This window comes from Barbatula barbatula, assembly GCF_947034865.1.
Source record: "Barbatula barbatula genome assembly, chromosome: 21".
Lineage (NCBI taxonomy): Eukaryota > Metazoa > Chordata > Actinopteri > Cypriniformes > Nemacheilidae > Barbatula > Barbatula barbatula.
Window position 1 is genome coordinate 5,897,126 of NC_136784.1, and position 22,898 is coordinate 5,920,023.

At 37.8% G+C, this 22,898-nt stretch overlaps 2 protein-coding genes across 9 annotated transcripts; one reads left to right on the plus strand and one right to left on the minus strand.

Annotated features, from left to right (window-relative positions):
• Nucleotides 1-1,736: 1,736 nt before the first annotated feature.
• On the plus strand, nucleotides 1,737-14,407 carry pals2b (protein associated with LIN7 2, MAGUK p55 family member b). Of its 7 annotated transcripts, XM_079485223.1 has the most exons (15): nucleotides 1,788-1,884; nucleotides 3,783-3,871; nucleotides 3,960-4,046; nucleotides 6,448-6,608; nucleotides 8,993-9,111; nucleotides 9,314-9,466; nucleotides 9,553-9,705; nucleotides 10,454-10,681; nucleotides 11,654-11,785; nucleotides 11,899-11,995; nucleotides 12,214-12,282; nucleotides 12,406-12,567; nucleotides 12,673-12,875; nucleotides 13,025-13,153; nucleotides 13,404-14,407. In XM_079485223.1, exons 4-15 carry the CDS (start codon nucleotides 6,488-6,490, stop codon nucleotides 13,578-13,580), a joined length of 1,743 nt encoding a protein of 580 aa, XP_079341349.1. In that variant the 5' UTR covers nucleotides 1,788-1,884; nucleotides 3,783-3,871; nucleotides 3,960-4,046; nucleotides 6,448-6,487; the 3' UTR covers nucleotides 13,581-14,407. The 7 variants fall into 7 exon arrangements, with proteins under 7 accessions (XP_079341354.1, XP_079341353.1, XP_079341352.1 ...); XM_079485226.1 differs by lacking the exon at nucleotides 6,448-6,608 and having other exon boundaries at nucleotides 1,758-1,884; XM_079485225.1 differs by lacking the exon at nucleotides 6,448-6,608 and having other exon boundaries at nucleotides 1,775-1,884; nucleotides 4,013-4,046.
• gsdmea (gasdermin Ea) lies at nucleotides 14,408-19,561 on the minus strand. Of its 2 annotated transcripts, XM_079485230.1 has the most exons (11): nucleotides 19,452-19,561; nucleotides 19,293-19,354; nucleotides 17,858-18,065; nucleotides 17,230-17,422; nucleotides 16,811-16,970; nucleotides 16,605-16,728; nucleotides 16,296-16,415; nucleotides 15,974-16,101; nucleotides 15,496-15,838; nucleotides 15,317-15,390; nucleotides 14,408-15,229 (listed from the first exon to the last, which is right to left on the minus strand). In XM_079485230.1, the coding sequence occupies exons 3-11, from the start codon at nucleotides 18,060-18,062 to the stop codon at nucleotides 14,966-14,968; spliced, it is 1,611 nt and encodes a 536-aa protein (XP_079341356.1). In that variant the 5' UTR covers nucleotides 18,063-18,065; nucleotides 19,293-19,354; nucleotides 19,452-19,561; the 3' UTR covers nucleotides 14,408-14,965. The 2 variants fall into 2 exon arrangements, with proteins under 2 accessions (XP_079341356.1, XP_079341355.1); XM_079485229.1 differs by having other exon boundaries at nucleotides 19,293-19,522.
• Nucleotides 19,562-22,898: the final 3,337 nt, after the last annotated feature.

Below are 22,898 nucleotides of genomic sequence, written 5' to 3' on the forward strand. Positions count from 1 at the left end.
TACACCCCTTCTAGATCTTTGAGATCTGAAAATAAACAGCTTTGTACTACCAGGAGTAAATATATGGGATGATAGAGCATTTTCTCGAGCAGGTCCTAAACTGTGGAATGACCTCCCTCAATCGATAAGATCTGCCAAAACCTTATCCATGTTCAAAGCTATGCTAAAACAGCATATTTTTAATTCTAAGGGAGAGCTATCTTAACTGGGTTTGTCTATGTGATATGTTTATTTATTCTATTGTTCTGTGTTTTCTAGTTATGATTGTGAAGCACTTTGGGCAACGCCAGTTGTGTTAAATTGTGCTTTATAAATGAATAAACAAACAAACAAACAAACAAACTTAAATTGACAATGTTGCTACTGAAAGACTTGAAAATACAACTTCTTGTGGTGCTATCAGCCAATACTCAATACTTACTTTTAAATGTTTATTGTTGCCTAATGTGTACTAATGTGTTTCACATAACATTAACATTTCGATAATACGTATTTGTGCTTTTTAAAAGGCTTTGTTCAAAATACTTCAGTGGTTTTTACAGAAAAGTGTGCAAGTTGACTGCACTGGGGTGTAAAGTGCTCAAGGGTAAGGGCAGGGTAAATTGGTTTAAAAATGGCTTTCTGTACATTTTGTGTATAAAAAACATTCTCATACTTTTCAAAGTATAGTACATACTGTTGTGCAAGTTGTAGTGTGTTTTTCAGCGTCTTCTGTCTAATATTGTGATATTTATCTCCAAACATTGAAAGTTAATTTCTGCCTCATTTATTTTATAATTTTATGATAAATTCTAGACATTTCTGGTAAACTCAGTTAGACAAATTCTTCAAATGCCAGAATACAGACGATAATATACCCCAACAACATGTTGGTTTAAACTTTGTTCCAACAGCAGGCATGATTGCATCCATAAGTTTACCCATAATGGCAATAGTCTGATCATTAGGGACTACATTAAAAGGTTCCTTACCTATAGTCTGTAATTGCACATGGGTCACTACAGACCGTGTAAAAATTCTTTAGTAGAGTAAAAATAAATCATAAAAGATTAAACTATGCATAAATGGTTATTTCACCGAATTTAAAGTAAATATAAAAATGTAGTATTAGTAGTCAAATAAACAAAGACTTAAATTAATAGTTAACTATGTTACATGACATTTATTTTAGACTAGTGCAGTTGTGTCCTGGCTCCAGATCATGCACAAATCGCATTATCCTAGCAGACATGTATAAATTGCGCCCTCTTGTGTTACTACATACTACATACATTTTACATTATCTTTCCCCATCATGTGTTCTGGCTTCTCCCTTGGCCAGCATGTTTATATTTGTATATCTTATACTATACAAATCTAAAGAACAAACCCTATAACAACTGCAGCAGTATATAAAAAAGAAATAAAAATCACGTTACTCGTAAGAAGGCACACAACTCGCCTCTTTTTCTCAAAACTGGAGATATTTTAATACCGAAAGATGCCACTGCTGACTTTGCCTGTTAAATAAAATGCAAATAGCGCGGGTAAGGATTTGCCAGAGCTCGGTCTTCATGTGCAAGCGAAAGGTTTTCTGTTACTGACTATTAATTGACATCATAATGTGTTTCTTCGCGTCTCTCAGACGTAAACACAACGCAATAACAGAGCTCTACGTTTGCTAAAACCCTAGGGGCTAATCTCCCGCGAGAAGAAAAAGCCATGCATTCATGCAGCGTTTTGATTGGTCCGCTCACACGGTCGTCACTTGTAAGGTGGGGCTTAGTGTTTGATTGGCATTGTGTGGTTCCGAATAGTTATCCACGGGACCCACGACAAGCAAAAGCTTTTGAATATCTGACCGGGACGTTTACTGAAGACTCGGAATAACGTTTCGAATAAAAGGTGAGAGCAAAGATACTATTACTTGCGATGTGTCGACCAAGGAAAGTTACGCTTCATTGAAAAGTAACATTACATGTGCGGGAAGAGACACTTCTGAGAGAAATGACTTTGCCATCGAAGTCCAGCCCCCTCTGGCTGTCCTTTATTGCGTGTTTGAATTGCGTTGTATGTGCACGCGCAATGTGGGTGTCTGGATGGCACCAGGTTCGAGTGGTGAATGATCTTTCCTACGGGTGGCACGTCTCGGTTTATCTAATGTCATGTTATGGCTCAGGTGAAATGTTCTCAACGCAAATAACAAAAATGGCCGCGCGTGTGAAATCATCTTCAACTAAACAAATTGTAATTATAAAGTCGTTCAGACATTAATAGATTTCGTTATCTTCGCCTGGTTGACGTAGATCTGTTTCATTCATGAATTAAACGTCCCGCGCTGTTTTGACGGAGCGGAGCTCCAGAAGTCGTACGTCCTTCGGGGACGAGCACAAGGTTTTAAAAGGGCATGTCATGTAACATAATTAAATCGTTAATTAAAGAACATGCAAGTGGCTTTTCAGCTTTGTGCATTTTCAAAATCTCTAAATGTTAAATATTTTTTAATTTAATACCTTTGTGGCACCGATCAATGTCTTCGCGCATATAAGCTTTTGTCGGCCTCAGATGAATTGGTGTTTTATACAGACAATGATTGCTTATTCAACAATTATATGTTTTATGTAGCTCGCATTTACGCAGTGTCCCCACATTCGCACCCTGGACACTCGCCTGTGTAAACATTTGCTGGGAATGTGATCGGGCGGGGAATCCCTCAACGTCATTACCGAGGAGACATGGGGTTCCATAAGGGCGTGGCCTCAGTTACCTGCTTACAGAAAGACGTCTTGAATCTCCATATGAAACATTTGTGAATGTGTTGGGACTGTTGCCTCCGCCCCCTGCTCAGTGGTAGTCGACATTATATAGTATATTAGAAGAAACAGCTATTGTATGAACGCAATTCATTTTGGGTGTCTGCATATCTATCTGTCTCTTTAATAAAATTGACTTTAAAATGATAGTGACGTAGAGGAGAATGATTGTTTGCTTTTTGTTGTTGTTGCTCCAATAAACGTAATCCTCTTATTTGTGGGAGGCTTCATCATAAAAAGTGACCTAAATATTTTTGTGTGGTGTAGTGATGAAACAGTACAAAGACCCATTTAAGTCCATCTTAATTCAACATTTATGTTTTGCATCTATTTGTATCTGTCATGTACTATGCATTGGGCACACATGGCGATCTTGGACTCTGAAATGAAAGTCCCTGAAGCTTGCTTTCCTTGTGACCATGTCATGTACTGTATTTGATATTTTTCACTAGTACATAAGTAAATACATATAGGGCCTTAGGCCATGTTTGACTAAATCAATAGGTTTTACACACCCTCCTCTAGACATTTCAACCTGTGTAACTTACTTTCTTCCTCAGAACACAAAATATATTTTGAAGAATGTTGGTAACCAAACAACATCTTTACCCGTTGGCTTCTATGTATGGACACAAAACCAATGCAAGTCAATGGCTATCCTGTAGTTAAATTATACCAACATTCTTCAAAATACCTTCTTTTGTTTTCTGAGGCGGAAAGTAAGTCACACAAGTTTGAAATGATAAGATAATGAGAAAATTTTGACAGATAAAATTTTTTTTGGTTGGACTATCCCTTTAAATGTAAGAGAAACAGAAGGATGATTTGCTTAGACAACAACCCGGTTCAACTACCTCCTGACCTCAGTTGATCCTTTACACAATGACCTCACTGTGTCCGGACGTGGGTAGCAGTGACAGTCTCCATCCTGACCCAAGAAGAGAAGTGTGTGTGCGTGATCAATATTATATCGCTTCTCTCTCTGAACAGAGTTGATGCTCGGCTGGTGCAGTGGATGAGAAGTGTGTAGCAGCACGGGCAGGGAACAGGAACAGGAAAAGGAAAAGCATCAGCCACGAGTGAGTCATATAGGTGCACATGCATGTCTGTGTGGGTGAATGAAAATTAATTTGTGTGTTGTGTTTCTTCTCATCATCCTGATGATAGATGATCATGATCTTACATCAACAGTATTAGTGAATGTGACATTGTCTTCACAGCTGGAGTTCCATTGGCCAGCAGCCATGATCACAGGTAGTAATGGTGGAGCAGGAGAGAGAACTGAGTTCTTATCTGGCTTGTTAAGTTATGAAAGTATATTTAGTATTTAACTTTGTGGGAGATTAAGTAGCACAGCACAGAAGAGCTTGAACTTTGTGGTTTTGGATTTTCATATTATATTTCATATGATCTATACAGTATGAATTTACAAAATCACAAGACGAAAAGGTCACATGCTTTATTTTGATAGCCGGTCGGATCGTGAATCTCAACCCACAGCCTTTACTTTGGTAAACCCACTGCTGTTAAGAGCTCTATGGTATTGGTGCCGATACTGCAAGTGCTGTATTGTGTACACAGCTGTGCAACTGTTGTAGACCAGTTTGAACTTCAAATTAGACCGTTCTTTGTCAGATGACTTCTCACATTCTTTCTCCTCCTTAGATGTATACTTACTAAATTATTTATTCATTTTAGCACTGAACTTATTCTAACACCGAACAAAAGTTTACCGATCAACTTTTGCTGGTAAATTAAAGGGATAGTTCACCCAATAATTCTGTCATAAATTACTCACTCTCTAGTTTTTCTAAACCTGTATACATTTCTTTGTTTGGTTGAACACAAATTTTTTTTTTTATTTGAATGAATGCTTGTAACCAAACAGTTCTTGGCCACCATTGACTACCATAGTTGAAAAAATGACAACGGCAAATCTAAGGTGCCCCAGAACTGTTTGCTATCCCACATTCTTCCAAATATCGTATTTTGTTTAATTTTTAAGTAATTTTTCCTACTATGGTAGTCAAAGGGGTCCAAGAACTGTTTGGTTACAAGCATGTTTCCAAATATATTTCTTTATGTTCATCAGATTTGGAACAACACAAAGGTGAGTAAATGAAGACAGATTCAGAATTCATTTTTAACTTTGCCTATGTACTGTATATCCGAGCAAATCTATTTGCATTTGTGCATTCACACTTTTATTCCTGAATGTGACTTGCCACGTATTCAAGGTATATATTCTTTAATCAGTGTATGTGTGTTTCCTGGGTAGTGTCACCTTGGCAAGCTCTACCAACTGAGAAATAGATGGTTTGATTCGGTAGAATCAATTACTGTTGAATAGTTGTAATTTAATACAATAAACATACAAGAAATTTCTATACATTAATATTAATATAAAATAAATCATTATAATCAAACTGTTCAATTTGGGCAAGGCCTGTGTGTCCAATGAAACACTCAAAGCACTAATACCTAGAAAGATGTTTTTTTCAGCAACTGCAGATTGTACCTAAAGGGAAATTAAGCTTTGCATGTTATCATCAATGTGTATACCGATTCACTTCTTCGGAATTGTTATTGTTTGGAAAACTGAAAAACACATACAGAATTGACAAAACATCTTACCGACTGAAGGTAAATGTTCACTTTCAGCTAAATTCTGTTTCTAGACTTTTAAATAGACTTTTAAATATCCTGTTTGTTCATATGGAATAAATGAAACATTTAAAAGGGAGATACAGTAAACACCCACAGAGCTTTTTATACAGTCTTTTTTTTTACTTGTTTTCCATTTTTCCCATCATTTACACATGTGGACGTTTGGACGTGCCGTTTAAGCCATGCCCCAACAAGCTCATAGTGGATTGTGTAATCCACTGTGGTCGGAATGAGATTAAAATCAGGCTCAGATTTACAGAAGGCAAAACCCTGAGGGCGGGGAGAGAGGGGCTGTGGGGGTTGGGGCAGATGGATTAGGGACAGATCCCATCCCGGGATAGCGACTGTTACTGCTGGAAGCCTTTACAAACTGACCTGAGATCAGACTATGCTACTGTATTGTTCATTTAAGCCAGTACAGTTACACAGAAAGGATGACAGTAATGTACATGGCCAGATGTGAATTGTGTAAACTGCGTTTATATTATGTTTATGTTACGTTTTGCATGTAGAGACAAAAAATTGCATTGACAGAAATATTAAGGACAGGCATATTGAAAGGTGTTCGGTTCTAGAGTCTTAGGCTGGCCCTTCAGTTCCCCTGTTGCTGAGCTTATATAAGAATACTTATATAAGGTTCACTGGGGGGCTTAATGGGTCGAGGGGCTGTCTTATGTGAGGGGTGGAGTCTGAAACTGCAGGAGAGGATTGTGGGATTAGGTGCATGGAGGGAGGGCTGTGTGTGTGTTAAAGTGAAGAGCCTAAGAGGATCTGTGTGTGAATGTGTCCACATCTGTGTTTGGTCGGTGTATGGTATATTCTCGCTCTCATTTCTTTATGTTTATATTCTCTCTCAGCCACTTTTCTGTCTTCTGTTCAAATTTTTTTTGCCAGTTTTTTTTTACAGTACGAAAGTGCAGAGTAATTCTATCCACGTTAATCAACCTCTTTGTTTTTATTTACTAAGAGCAAGTCTACATCTGTCTAGCTTTCTTTCAGTTGTAGCAGAGAGGTCAGATTTTGCAGGAATGATTTTAACTGCGACTGAATCAGTCTCAAACGGAGCAGGTTTGAACTCGGATGCCGGGAGGACTGGAGAAAAAGGGGAGGGTGCGTCAGAACTCATTGAGGGAGCAGATTCTTCTGGAGGTTAGAGACTTTTTTCAGATGTTAACATCGTCCTATAAAGTAATATGTGATGGGTTTGAACACGGTGAGAGAATTTCTTGCTTCTTCTTAAACATTCTAACCAGAGCAAGAGTTAATGTATGGGTTGCGTGGTCTGACCATGAAGAGCAGGTAGCTTGTTACACTGATTGACAAATGTGTTACATTTCCGTTATACTTGTTTAATTGAGATATATGCAGGTATTAAGTAAAACCATTCAATGGCTAAATGCAAAACAGGAGAAGCAACAGAACAAAGTTTAATGTAATTGTAAGAGACGGTTCCCAGATCACACTATTTCACTGACTGTAGATTCAACAACAAGATATGGGTCTTGACAAATAAACTGTATCTTGTGTCCTATGGTGCGACAGAAACATTTTGAAAAAAAATATTTAGTTAATATTTATTTATAACACTTTATATAATTAATATTTTATATATAATAGCTTAAGAGAGTTTATTCTTAAAAAATGTTCTACATGTTTGCTATGACACACCATAGGACACATGTGTAGTTTATTTGTCAACTACCCACATTCATTTGATTCTATATTTAGCTCTAAACTAATTATAGTGAAATTGTGTCAAACATATGATCGTATAATTTTAGAGTCTTACGATAACAACTACAGTACATTAGCTCAAACTGAAACACTGTAATCTACTGTTCCTGTAACTCAAGTGGTAGTCAAGGATGAAAAATGGTTGTCGAATGCACTGTAAGTGGCTGACAACTGCATCAATTTAAACGTTTGAGTTTTTAAACATCACATATTTGTTCTTATGGGAATTACGGGCTGTTTTGTAAATGAGACGTTGCTCTGTATATTTGCAAGGAATTAAATCAGGTGTATAATTAGACTTTGGGAGTGTCACAACCTGCTGTAATTTATCTGTCAAACACTTTGGCAATGTCTCTTATTAGCTCCATAAACTAAACCAAATAAAACTGCAGGTTATCGAATCGGAGAGTATGTGCTCATAGGGGGTCAGTTGCTTGTGTTGTATGTTCGAGCATGCACGTGTGTGAAACTTCCATAGTTTTGTTGCACAATGGTTTGCTAAGTACTTCATCAGTTCATCCATTATGTACTCGGTTCAGCTAAATCAAGGGACGCCTCCGGGCACGTTTCTCTGTGACATATTTACAATAGAAAATAAACACTGGTACAATGTCAGAGCTGGCTGATGCTTGTTTTTGGACTACTGGAGCGTCTGACCTGAATGAAATGAGAGGAATTGAACCAGGTTAAATATTGATCTGTTGGTCTAGCCTACTGTTTCCTGATGGAGAGTAAATGTACACATAGACATACACACACTGTGTCAGATGGATTACACTACGGCAGGCTATGACCTATGTAGTCACATGACACTGTGAGTACTTAGACACAAAATGTTTGTGAATGTGTGGAGATAAGTTGGATTTGTGAATGGCGGTGTTGGTTACAAATAATGAATCGTTCTGTTTTTATTACTTTAGAATGAGCTATTTCTATCTACATACACCGTGAGTCCCTTTGTGTGGAATTCACCATGTTGTTTCTACAGTAGCCCTAAACGGACAAACTGCTCCAGAGTGCGTTTCGTAAATACGTTATCTCTTTTGGCAAAGAAGCGAAAACGTGACAACATCTTAGTCCTGTGTCAGCCACCGCAGTGCGTCGAATGGGAGGAGCGAGGGGTGGAGTGAGCCGTTGGTTGCAATTCGCAATATTACCACTAGATGCTGATAAACTCACTGGTCCTTTAACTTCAAATGAAAAATTATTTTCTCAGCCTCATGTCAATCGAAACCTTTATGACTTTCTTTCTGCAGAACACAAAAGAAGAGGTTTAGTAGAATGTTGGTGGCCAACAACATTGGACCTCATTGACATCCATTGTATGGACTCAAAACCAGTGAAACATTTCTCAGAATATCTTCTTCTGTGTTCTACAGATCTGAAGAAAGAGTCATACAAATGTTTTTAACGTCATGAGGATTTATAAATGATTTCAGAATAAAATTTTTGGGGTTAACTATATCTATTAACTTTGATGTAAATTTAAGTTAACTGGCAATACGTTTATGCAATGAGTATACAGGTCTCTCATAGCTAGCAAGTAGCCTAAATGGTTAAGTGACACCTTCCACACCTCACCTGTTTAACACACTGTGCTGGTTTACAAATGATCTCAGTGGATCAAATGAACACAAAAGAATAGATAAACATGACATAAATAGATGAGACGAATCATATTTCAGACATCTGTGATGTGAAGTTTAATCTGCAGGCTAATCTGTTGCCATTCTCCTTAAACTCTGGTGTATCTTTAGGTTGCAGGTGTGTTTTGTAACTGTTTGTATATGTATGTGCAGCAATGCAGCAGGTGTTGGAAAACCTAGGTGATTTGCCCACCACCACTGGGGCTAAACACATCGACCTCATCTTTCTCAAAGGTGTCATGGAGAGCCCTATCGTCTGCTCACTGGCCAAGGTAAACATACGGCTGTGGTCATTGCATCCTTGTCTTAATCTAGTTGGGAGGTGATGTCAGCACAGAGACGTCTATAATAATGAATATCTAAAATAATGCGTGTCTGAATATGATGTTCAATCAGGGCTGTTTCACCCGAAGGAGGAGCATGATCCAGGCAGATATGTGAATTCATCGATTCAAATGATGTGTGTGTGTACAGGCTCACGAGCGTTTGGAGGATGTGAAACTGGAGGCAGTGCAGGAGAATAATATTGAGCTTGTGACTGAGATTCTGGGGGACATTAGTGGACTGAGCGTAAGAGACGACAGCGCTGCAGAACTCTCCAAAATTCTGCAGGAGCCTCATTTTCAGGTAACTGTGGACAACGTTTTGTCTCATCCCATCACATCTCTTCTCTCTTTAGCTCAAGTTGTTCTAATTTTCTCTTTTCTTTTCAGTCTCTCCTAGAGGCCCATGACATGGTGGCGTCTAAGTGCTATGAAGCCCCGTCCCCTCCCGAAGTAACCAATGATGCGGCAATAAACAGTGCACTCATGCAGGCTGATGCGGTCAGGATGATTGGTATCCGGAAGAAAGCGGGAGAACCACTGGTGTGTGTGCATTGTTATTTAGTGATATAAACAGTAGCGGAAAAAATTAAGAATCAAATTATTTTATAGGTATGTGGTTAGGTTAGGTTATTTCTCCCACATTCAAAAAAGAATGTTGTTTCTATTTACATTTATTTTCAGAAAATGAAAACTGGAGAAACGGGTAAAAATAATAAAAAATATGCTCTGTATTTTTTAAGACCTCAAATACTGCAAAGAAAGGTTCATTGTCACTTTCAAGCAATACAACAGTAATATATCTACATGTGTTTAGGAAAACTTCTAAATCATATTTGTATGTGTCAACCTCGATTTTATCACATTTTCCATGTATCTTGTCATGCAGTCAGTCTTTCACATTGCTGATGTATGACTTCGTGTCACTCCTGAGGTTTGATTTTGTTGACAATGGACTGGAATGGCCACAATAGTCATGGATGAACCAGCAAAATAGCTTTATATTCGAAGAGTTTGGTTCCAAAGTTAGATAACTTAAAAACTTTCAAATATCACAGTTTCTTCCCATTCCAATTTATATCAATCAAACCGCAGTTGGTTTGTTTTGATTCAAGCCATGATATAAAAAATACAGCTAACTAACATAATAAAACACAATAAAAACATGATAACATAAAAAAAAACGTGATTTCTGAAAAAACATTTATACAGAGTTATCTCATTTTGGATCCAAACTCTTCCTTTGTTCATTCTGTGTGTGAGCATCTGATTGTGTTATCCTCTCGCTCAGGGTGTGACCTTCCGAATGGACAAGGGTGACCTGGTGATCGCTCGCATCCTTCACGGAGGGTTGATTGACAGGCAGGGGCTGCTACACGTGGGCGACATCATCAAGGAGGTGAACGGGAAGGACGTTGGCAATAATCCCACTGAGCTACAGGAGATGTTAAAGGAATGTAGTGGAGGGATCACACTGAAAATTCTACCAAGCTATAGAGATGCCCCAGCACCCCCTCAGGTACACATGTACACACACTGACACAAATTAGCCTGTGCAGTTTTGTGCATACCCGCACATTACACAGACATCCTCGTTGTTGCATTTGGCCATTTGTGAAATCCCTTGATGCTTTGTAGTAAAAAAAGATCCCTGAGAGCCCTATTAATAACACTCTACATGTTATCTGGGGCAAGACACGGGTACAAGCAAATTCAATCTCATTACATGGCTTCTGATATTCTCTCTCTCTCTCTCTCTCTCTCGCTGTGTACACATTATATATTTATGAGTTTCAGCAGGCTTTGGAAAGGGATTCAGATGAAAACATAACAAATGGTTTGCGACATAATACTCAGAAGCCAGTGGTACTATATCATGAAGTAAGACTAAATGTGTGAGAAATACTGTGGAGGACCTCTTATTTTATGCTAAATCATTTTAATTTGAGCTCAATGAGCATGAAAGTTTAATATTATATCGCCCTTTCCCTGTAAACGAATTTGGGAGTCCCTTTTAAGACCATAATCATAATTGGGTTTAGTGTTTATGCATTTAGTGTACTGTGAATATTGATAAAGCTTGTGAGAAGGCTATTCATTATTATTATTATGGGCCAACAGGCTTGCATAACAACTAAATTTCCAATTGCTCTCTGTGATGGCAGAAAAATGATAAAATACAGAAAGCATCAATTATATTCTCAATGCACATCATTGCAATTCATTTATTGCATCACCAATATGAAGCTGCATATCTTTAAATGAAGAAATATGGCTTCTGAACTTCCCAGAAGCAAATAGATGCAAGTTAAGAGACATTTTTTATATGTTTAAGTGACTTTAATATTTATAATATTATAATAATTAAAACTTTCATGTATTTGTCACTAAATTGTAAAGAAATTTCAGAAGTCATTTGCTGAACAACAACATTTGTAAACATGAAGCTGTGTGCTTTTTGGATTAATTCTACCTATGTTGTGTCTCGCAGGTGTACGTGCAACCCCATTTCGACTACAATCCGGCCGATGACAATCTAATTCCGTGCAAAGAGGCGGGGCTCGCTTTTAATAGGGGCGATATCCTCCAGATTGTTAACCGAGAGGACCCAAACTGGTGGCAGGTGCGATATTCCTGTTTTTATTAGGTCTGTTTTGATTTAAAAGGAATTTGCATTGATGTGTTGGCTTGGATGAGGACATCGTATTTCACTGGTCGTGTTGTTTTGACCGACAGGCGTGCCATTTAGTGGGAGGAGCTACTGGGCTGATTCCCAGTCAGTTTCTGGAAGAAAAGAGGAAAGCGTTCGTTCCCAGAGACCTGGACGGAACAGGTGAAACACTCAAACACAACATATATGGCCCTGCTGTATATAACTGTAAATATTAACAAATAATCATGAACATGCTGAAATAACTTTTGTAATAGACACAAATGCCTGTGTACATGATAATGGATAATAAATTGTTGAAATGCAATGCTCTCTTGTGGCCAAAAACAGTAATACAGCTCCACATATCGCATGTCTATAGCTCTGCATTTTTGTTTTAGGCATTCTGTGTGGAACATTGAACAGCAAAAAGAAAAAGAGGATGATGTATCTTACAGCTAAGAATGCAGGTAAATTAAGTTTTCAATCTGGCTAGTTTTGTGAAACTTACATTAAAAATTTAATGATATACATATCATAGTATAATTCTTGTTTGGTTGACCTTTTAATTTTCGTCAATGGTCGCGTTGCAGAGTTCGACCGCCACGAGCTTCAGATCTACGAGGAAGTAGCATGCATGCCGCCGTTTCAGAGGAAAACTCTTGTTCTGATAGGAGCGCAAGGAGTGGGCCGCCGTAGCCTGAAAAACAGACTAGTCGTTCTACATCCCACCCGATTCAGCACAACCGTACCACGTGAGTACATAAACCCACACTTCAACTCGCAAAACATAACCAATAACAAGTATTTTTGTCTACGTATTTATCTTCTCCCTTTCTGTTTGTCTCTTAATCGCTCAGACACGTCTCGCCGGCCCCGTGAAGATGAGCGAGATGGTCAGTCGTACAGATTCATAACGCGCTTAGAGATGGAGATGGACATTAGGGCCGGACGTTACCTGGAACATGGAGAGTATGATGGCAACCTCTACGGTAGTAAAATCGACTCAATCCATGAAGTGGTCAACACCGGTCGCACCTGCATTTTGGACGTCAACACTCAGGTGAGAATTCTCACGATTTCATTAGTTATAATTCTGTATTATTGCTCAATTTGAGCCTTTGTTGGAATAAGACACGTATAGTAAACCTATTAACTGGTTTATGTTTATGTTAAATCATGTTCATTTGAATCCATCTGGTCTCTTCTCAGGCACTGAAGCTGTTAAAAACAGCTGAGTTCATGCCGTACGTCGTGTTCATTGCAGCGCCGGAGTACGACACGCTGAAGGCCATGCACCAAGCTGTGGTCGACGCTGGCATCACAACCAAACAACTCGCAGTGAGTCTTGATCAGATGAGATTTACAGGCAAATATATTATGAATATATGATCTATATGTGGCAGGCTATATGAGACCAGTTTTACTGCGATTTCTGCTTTTTGTTGTCCTTATGTTGTTCCAACTTCTTCCATTGTTTACCTCATTTGTAAGTCGCTTTGGATAAAAGCGTCTGCTTAATGGCTATATGTAAATGTGTCTGTGTCAACCAGTTCGCTTGTAATTGAAGGACTTCCTATTTTCTTTACAGGACGTTGACCTGAAGAAGACTGTAGATGAAAGTGCTCGCATTCTTCGGGCGTACAGACACTACTTCGACCTCATTATCGTCAATGACAACTTGGACTGTGCGTTTGAAAAATTGCAGTCGGCTGTGGACAAACTCTGCACTGAACCGCAGTGGGTTCCCGTGAGCTGGGTCTACTGAGGGCATATAGACAAGCACGTTTGAGTGCGTTTTCAAGTGTATGTGTGTGATATCCAGGATGTATCTGGGCTGAAGTGAAGTTACAGGTTTGGACTGACCAACCAAACAAGCACTCACAACATTAGCCCTAACCTCTTTTGTGCACACAATGCAACATTTTTTACTGAAGCTTAAAGGGAAGAGTACTTATTTATTTTAATATTTGTATGTTTTTAAAGAATATCTTACTATCGGGAACATCGTAAGAGAAATAAGAAAAACTAAAACTGGCCTTGATGAATCCCATTTATAATTTGTATTTATTATTTTAGTTCGTTTTTGTGTGTGCAAATTTTTTTGTAGCACCTAAAGTAGCTGTGATGTTTTGAAGGAAACTCGAATGAAAGACTAACCTGACAGTGTGTAGCAGGCCAAGGGCTCATATTGAAAATTCTAGAAAAGAACAGAACCAAACAACTGTTTACAAAACACCCTGATCTCTTAACCCTTGTTCCCCAGACGTTCATATAAACGTGTAGGTTGTTTTATATGTACAGTAGGTTGTTTTAAATTTTGCATTTACAGATTTTGTGACTGTATTGTGCACGTTGTGTCAATGTTTTTGTGTGTTTGTTTGAGTCCGAACAAAATGCCCTGTTGATTTCAGTCACCCCTATTCTGAGCAACCTGAGCAACTTTCTTTGTTCTTGTGTCTCAAAATCACATGACCTGCCAAAGTTTCCGTTAAAGTATCTATGTCATTTTCTCTGTGTCAACTACAACACGGCAATAAACGAACAATGTTCCTCATTGTTCCTCTTTTATTTAATGATTAATAAAAGGCTTTTAAAAAGAAAGCAATCAAGATTTTATTGAAAAGATCTGCATACAATAGTGCAGTTTACATATAGTGCACAAATAATATGGCATATATTTGCATAATATAAATCGCAGTGTTCTATAGTGCATTAATACATACAAATATAAAATACATCATTTAAATTTGTGACCTTCAATTATGTGTAATGTCACAAAGCTTTACATACATCTGGATTTACTATTTACAATAACATATTTTATGATCAAATATTAGAATATACAAAGAATACAATGCAATACTAGCAATAATGAAAAACAGAGCTCAATAAAACTTTATACACTATTTATATTTGTCTTTAAGGTTATTTAAACTTATTGTCTCGTTAAACCAATTTTTTTGGTAAGTAACGAAATAATTTAAAAACACAATAGGTAATAATAGCATATTTTTGTACGTTTGTACATGACGATTTTTGAAAAATATATAATAAGTACATATTTGATTTGTAAAATAAAAATATAAATGATTGAAGGCACAGTATCAAAAACAACTTCAAGTGATCAAGTATATATCTATTATTAATATTTTAGTCATTCTGAGAACAAACAGGATTAATCTCATTCTTACTGTCAATGAGGAATGCAAGACCACTGATGGCAATACACAGAACAAGCGGTAGGAATCCATTTTCACATGTTACATCTGCAAACATGAAATCATCTTCTCTCTTTAGTAAAACATCGCATGATTTAAAAAGGTCGACCACTCTGTGGAATTCTTCGTCTTTCTGTAAGAAAACAGGGATTGCGTCTTTGTAGAGTGGCTCAGAGCTAGCCATCAGAAGATTTACCTATAATAAGAAACAGAAATATAACAATCAGATACAAAGACGATAAAGAAAACTTCTGATCTGTATCAATAACTAGCACTAACTTACTAAGTCTTGCAGGCTTCTAAAACCTTCAGGGAAGCAGAAACTTTCTAACAGTTGTAATCCAGCATCTGTCAACTCTAAACAGAAAAATAAAATGAGGAGTTTGTACAATATGAATGAAGATAGAAATACTCTAAAGACAAGCTGAGCTCCTCACAGGCTCTTGATTTTGATATACTGACCCTCAACGGCACTGAGCAGCATATGCATTGCCTTCAGAATTTGTTTGTTCTGCTTTCTTGATTTCATTGAGCATCCATTCTGATGGGACACAGCTGTGTGACAGCCATTCTGTTTTTCTGCTCTGGGGGAGGATCCATTAGACTCGGATGCAGAGGGAGAAGCGCTGTAATTGACTGTTGATATTTGAGATCCGTTCTGATTGGGCACCGATGCTGCGGTTTTCCTGCTCTGGTTGAATGGTTCAGACTTCAGTAAGTCTAAAACTTCACAAATAAAATTGCTCTTGTTGTCCAACAACTCATTTTGGAGTAATGGAGCGTCATCACTGCTTAGAACCTCGAGCTTAGATATAACAACAAATATAATGAGATATAAAGAGAAGAGGAATGTGCTGCTTTATTTATTGCAATGCTTTCTCAGTGCTTATGAAATATTAATAGCAAATTTAACAACTTGTGAGGCATTTTTTCTACTCACCCTATCCACCAAAACTGACAGGGAGGGTGGGTCCAACAGAATTTGCCTCAAATTAAGCAGTAAGGAGGAGCGGCACTCAGAAGTCAGATCAGTCAGCACACAAAACCTATTCTGAACATCTGAAAGTGCTACAAAAAAACACAAATACATTATAGACAGAAATTCTTAACAAAAGTGCTTCATATCCTGAGCTATATAAAAGAAATAGGGCAATATCTGTAAAGCCAAAATAACAATTTAAGGAACTTAAAAAGGGGAAAGTAAATTGACAGACCAACTTCTGCTTTTGCACAAGCCACTCCACACACACGCAAACTAGTACCTCTTTGTAGAGAACTAAGTGAGGACCCTTTTTGGATCTCTTGTGGTGCCCAAGGACCATCCACCGCGTAAAAACCTGGATTCTGGGATGGATCATCTGCCTCAATTCCATCACGCAATTCTGATCAAAATCAATCACAAAACTCAAACGTATATATTTGAAATAAAACGTATTACATTTAATGTGGAATAATATTACATTTAAAGAGTTGATCAATTCAATACTGAAAAGTGCAATAAATGTTCTACCATATAAGAAGAAAAATAGCACTTTTAATATTTTCTCTACAGTCACACAAATGTCACTGACCAAAGGAGCCATTACTGCTGATGCTCATTTCAATGACACTGTATGCCATCACAGTGCCTGGTGGGATGTCTAAGGCAACCACTGAGTCATTTCGTAGTTCACCACTCTCTTTGATTAACGCCATCTGAATAATATAAAAAACATTTAAGAAACAAAATACTGCTTTAATGTGTTATTGCCAGAGCGAATACATGTTTGTCACAAACCTTTGAATATTGTCCAAAAGCAGAGAAACAGCTGCCCTGCTCCAGTCCGGTGTAAGAGATGGAACACTCACAGGTAGTAAAGATTCGCTCTTTAAGGAGGGTAAAGATCCTGTTCATTTTCAATGATTGCTTAATCAAAGAGTGTCCGAGATCCACCTTCCTAGGAGGAAAATCATAACATCGTTACTAACCCATACAATTATATTAAATCAAATAATTATTAGTGGAATTAAAAATGTTATTAACATATTAAATAATACATAAAAATTATATATATAAATGTTCAATTTAAATTAAATAATATATCTGAATAAAGACAGATTACATATATTATTCTTCTCAGATTGTTATTATTGTCAATTTTAGAGGGTAAATATCAAACCTACATCGCACAAATCGCTTAAGTGCTTTTTTCTTACTTGCTCTTGGACTCCTTTAGAAGTTCTGGAATATCCATGTCTTCCTTTTTCAGTGTGCCAAGAGACAAGCTCAGTTTAGACCGGCCCCGTCCGGTCACATTTAGTCCGAGAGCTTCATTTCCCACCTCCACTGATCCACTTGCGGCACTTTTGTAGGTTGCTGCATATTTCAGAAACTCTTTCTCATCCCGCACTGTCCGAAACAAGGAGAGGATCAGTCGAGCATCTTAAAATGACATAATTTACTCATCATCATGTAATTTCAAATCTGTATGACTTTCTTTCATCTGCAGAACAAAAACAAAGACATTTTGAAGAATGTTGGTAGCAACCCTGAACCCAATGGACTTCCACTGAGACATTTCTCATCTTCTTTTGTGGTCCACTGAAGAAAGAGTCCTACACACTACATAGTTGGCCGTGAATCTATCATATCCCAAATAAACCAACAGCTAGTCAATTTAATTTAATTTATCACATGAATATAACATGCTTTGAGTAAGTACAAAGTTTTTTTTTTTAAATCTAACATTTTAAATAAAATAAAGGATTAAAATGAGATATATAATGAATCAAAACTTCTAGAGCAGGTGGACCTGTGAGTTTTATTAAATTATAGTATATTTACCAGGATTTATTTTGCCCTTTTCCAGCAGGTCATTAAGCGTGAAGGCCGTGGGTCTGTATTTAGCTTTCTGCCAGAACCACACCTTCGGCTTCTTCAACACCACAGCAAGCAGCTTGAGTTTCTTTGAATCGTTCAGACTGGGTGCAATCAGAACACCATTAGGATCGATCTGTCGGACCAGCTGCTTTGTCGCTCTCTCATACATCCCCTGCAAACATGTGGCTGCATTAAATCACTTTTAAAATGTTGGAAAACTTAATTAACACTTATTGTTTACATTTGTGTACAACACTTTTGTCTATGAATGAGTTCCCTCTCAAACTTTGTTTGCCATCACTAAACCGTTTTTGTGTAAAAATGTATTCGTTCTAATGAGGTTTCCTTAAGAGACCTACTGTATATATACTGTACGGCAGATGAAAGCGGCATTTGGCAGTCTAGTTTTTTTATCACAGTAATCCCTATGAATTCAAATAATTATATTTAAATGTTAAGGATAAAATAAGATAAGTGAAGGTGAAATATAAAAAACATAAAGGTTACACTTTACAATAAGGTGGTATTAGTTAGCATTAGTAAATGCATTAGCTAACATTAACTAACCATGAACAATTTCGTTTTTCAAGCAATATTTGCTAATGTTAGTTCATGTTAATACAGCTACACATGTTACAAGAAATCTTCAACATGTCAGCGACTACTGCGAATGGCAGCGAATGACTTCAGCTCATTTCAAGAGCCTGTGTGTATTACAGAACCAGTGGGGTTTTCCAGGCATTCATTTAATAATGCAGTGTAAGGCTTTTATTAATCTGCAAAGGTCTGAAAATGAGACATATGGGGAAATTTGTATGCCCCAAAACGGTGTTCCCCTCGCATCAGAGAGGAAGATGATGGTGTTTTGCCAGGTTCGTTTTGAACTATAGAAAAGTACAATAAATCTGAATAGTGAATGATCAATATAGGATTTTAATAGCGTATGGTCTCATTTATATATATTTCTAAAATACTTGGTAACACCATTATAAATCACCCTTGTTATGTTGCATTTCAGAACATAATATCTCAAAAGCTTCATTTAAGTTTCAACCTGATCATTTCCTAATACAGTAAAACTGCATTTCATAACATCATACACAAGGCACAACTTATCTTCTGTTATCTCGTTTTTCCTCATTCTGATGTTAATATAGGACCAAGGGAGCAGGAAAATGACTTGTGATGTTTGCCTCATTCATTCATTACTGTAAAGTTACCCACATCCACCGACCCAGACTGCATTTTGCCCATGCTTTTTCACTTCCTTTTTAAATAGCCCCATTTAAATTATTTAACTATTTTATATTTCACTTAAATAATCAAATCAAGTATAAATCAAAGCGATTATATAATAAACCAAAGATGTTTTGATGAAAGATGTTTTCAAACTACGCACCTGTTTGTTCTTGTATGGCAGAAGCAGTTAGTGAGATCAACGAGAGCTGAAGTATTGATGTCCTGTGTGATGGATAAAACCTCGCACGTAAGTTACTTCTCGTATTACAAAATGCAATGATTCAACAAGATCACAAATATTGTATAATATAACCGACACCTCATAAAGTCGGTACAGCCACTGACGATCTCGATATAAGGGGGTTGCGCGATATGTTGTCTGTCCGCGGAGGCGGCATGTGGAGGCGGTACAGATCTGCGTTCTACATCATGCTGCGCGTATCGCGACAGCTACGCTTCAGAGATCTGTTCTCGCGATAGTTTATGTCAAACGTTTCACATCACTCGTCGCAGCATGAAATCGAAATGTTTTAGTTCGCGTTTGAGCTCATTAAACAGAATCATGTGATCTTAAATACAGACTTGTCCTTTTAGTTATTTCTCATAATGCAATGACTTCAGGAATTTCTGTTTTTACAGTATCTGGATTTAGCTTTGATTACTCTATTTGTCTATGCAACATTCAAGTCAATGACGATAGGCACATGGTAGTAATTAGACATGCATTTTTCTTGGCCGATTTCCGATTTCTTGTAGTGGCTTTCCGATTCCGATTTTGTTTTAAGAACTATAATTAAAAGCACATACAAACAAAAATTAACTTTTCTTTTATGAAAACTTTTCATAACCAAACATTTTTTAACTACACAATATTTTCACCTTATCAAAATAAAGTGTAGAAATAACAGTTGAAAATACAACTGAAAATAGATTCCTGTATATTACAAACACAGTCATTAAACTGCCCTTCTTCTAAAAATAACAAATGTACAATAACGTAATAATAGGTGCAGTGGGTAATAAGTGAATAACAAGACGTGACGTCAGAAAAGTACCGCCCACACGGTATAAAGTATTTTGGGCTGAGATAATCCATCAAGCTTCTGAAGCCTCTGACCTCTATGGAGAACTGATGGTCATCAAGGGCCGTGGATTCCATAATGTTTCTCGTAATTGCTTTAGTCTTTTCACTGCTCATACCAATGAAAGATAGGAGAGGCTGCTGACTTGTGGTTGGCGTAGAGCTCCGGCTCGGAGCGCTAGCATTAGTGTTAGCCGCTTTACCTTGTTCAAACTGGGCATATTCAGCGGTGTGATGCGATTTTAAGTGTCTTATTAGGTTTGTTGTGCCGAACGTTTTTGGGGTGGTTCCTCCACGGGGTATTTTGGATATTACAAATTGCGAGCTTTGTGTTGTCTACACTCACAGCGAAGAACTTCCACAATAGCGACATGTTTTCACGTGACTGTGAGTGTGCGCTTGGCTGTGACGTTATTGTTTGCGCCGCTGGTGTTCTGTCGAATTGTGTTACCCGTCGAATTTTGCTACCCTGGTGTTTTGATTGGGCTGGAAAGGGGTAACTTAGGTTTAGGGGTTGGGTTGGGGGAGGGGTTATTGCTATTTTGTATGGAGGTAGCAAAATTTGACAGGGTAACACAATTTGACAGAACACCAGCGGCGCAAACAATAACGTCACAGCCAAGCGCACACTCACAGTCACGTGAAAACATGTCGCTATTGTGGAAGTTCTTCGCTGTGAGTGTAGACAACAAATAAAAGTATTAGCTCGGAATAAGCCCGGTCACCGGTCAGACCGATCATCAGAACCGGCCGATTCCAAACACCCGCCGGTCAATCGGTGCATCTCTAGTTGTAATGCATCTTTGAGAATCACACGTGCATTAGTTTGTGAGACTGAATGAATATAGCGAGGGATGTCCTAGTTTAACAGGAACTCACACACACTTTGATGCTGATGAAGGAAGTTGTGGCCAGTTTGTGTAACAAGGCAAGCCGCACACATTTGCAAATTGAATCAACTCATAGACTGATAATTCCTCAAAAACACGCACACTACAGTTAACATTTCTGTAAAACACACATGTGAAAGAGCTTCCATTTGTGTACAGTTAAACACATGCACACACTGAAAAAAAACGATTATGTGCCTTAGTAGATTTTATAAAAATAATTTATTAAAGTGGCTGTCTGTAAGAATGGCCTCTCTGCTGCCATCTCTGTTTGTAATGGCTACTGCAGGTGATGTGCGGAGGTATTTTCTTTACGTGAATTGTGATTTGGCACTGCTCAACTGCGCGGATGAGTCTGGTGTTTTTGATCGTTTGTGACAAACACAAGTGTGGCATGTGACAGTGAACCGGTGGGGATCCTCACTGTACATCAGTAGCGCTAGTAAACAACAGAAAACATGGCAGATATAACACGAAACAAATAAGAACATAAACAGACCCAAATAGCGCAAAACTGTGGGGGTCGTTTTGTTATTTCTCAAGGAAACTCGAGTAACGCGAGGTCATTTCTAAATCAAACAAGGTCCCCAGATAATATGTATCCAGTGCAAATAGTGCTTAAGTTATATTTATTTTAATGGACATAACAGGAACAATGAAACGGTTAAGCGTACCCGTCTGTAAACACAAGTGCGCTACGATTTTTGTGTTATCTATTGAAATATAAAACTGTTTTTGTTTTATATATAAATACATGTTCTGTTCAGAAGAAATAAATCCATGTCTGCCTATATCTATATTTATAGGAGTCCAATCACATTTCATTTTTCTTTGTAAACTCTCATCAGTTCGTATTTCAACAAAATCAACAAAATCTGGGTCAGCTGTGGCCTGGTGGTTAGAGCGTTGGACTTGTGATCAGAAGGTTTTCGGTTCAAATCTCAGTGCTAGCAGGTCATGACTGAAGGGCCCTTGAGCAAGACACCTTACCCCTGATTGCTCTGCAGTAATGTGCCACTGTTAAAAACTACTTGTAAGTTGCTTTGGATAAAAGCGTCTGCCAAATGAGTAAATGTAAATTTATTTCTTCTCACCAGGGCCCGGTTTTTCAAAAGGTTTAATCCGGATAAAATTGATCCGGATTTAGTAATCCTTTTTTTGCGATCCGTGATCACGTAATCCATCTTACTTTTGGAGCCAGTTTTTTAAAGCAACATCGGATTGGATCAATCTGATCCGGATAGGAACTTTTCAGGATCACCAAATCTGGATAACCAGTGCTGGATAACCAGTGCTCAAACAGGATAGGAAATCACAATGTAGAACTATAGATATGTAAAGAGCAAAAAGTAGAATAGCCAGTGTGGGGTCAATATAAATGTATTTTTATTTGAAATGAAAACACACACGCTCATCTGAGACCCACAACACAAAAACTGTACATTGAGGATATTTATAACAAGTATCAAGTATAGATATATTGAATTAAAAAAGAAGACTTAATGTCAAATACTCCCCAATAATTTCAGACTTCCTCATCTGATGTGGAGAGACCAGGGGCCTGTACCATGAAGCTGGTTTAGGTGGCTAGCCAGCTATGTTTCAGTTTAGTTTGTGCCGACCCTGGGTTTTAGGTACCATGAAAGTAGCTCTGCTTTATTCGGTGTTCGTCGCCATGGTATCTTACGCTGCACGGCTAACCTGCTCCGGGGCAGGCTATGTTCTGGATTCGAGATCTCAGACTGAAGTTTGACCAATCAGCTGTGAGCAAAGAAACATAGAGGTGACGCAACTG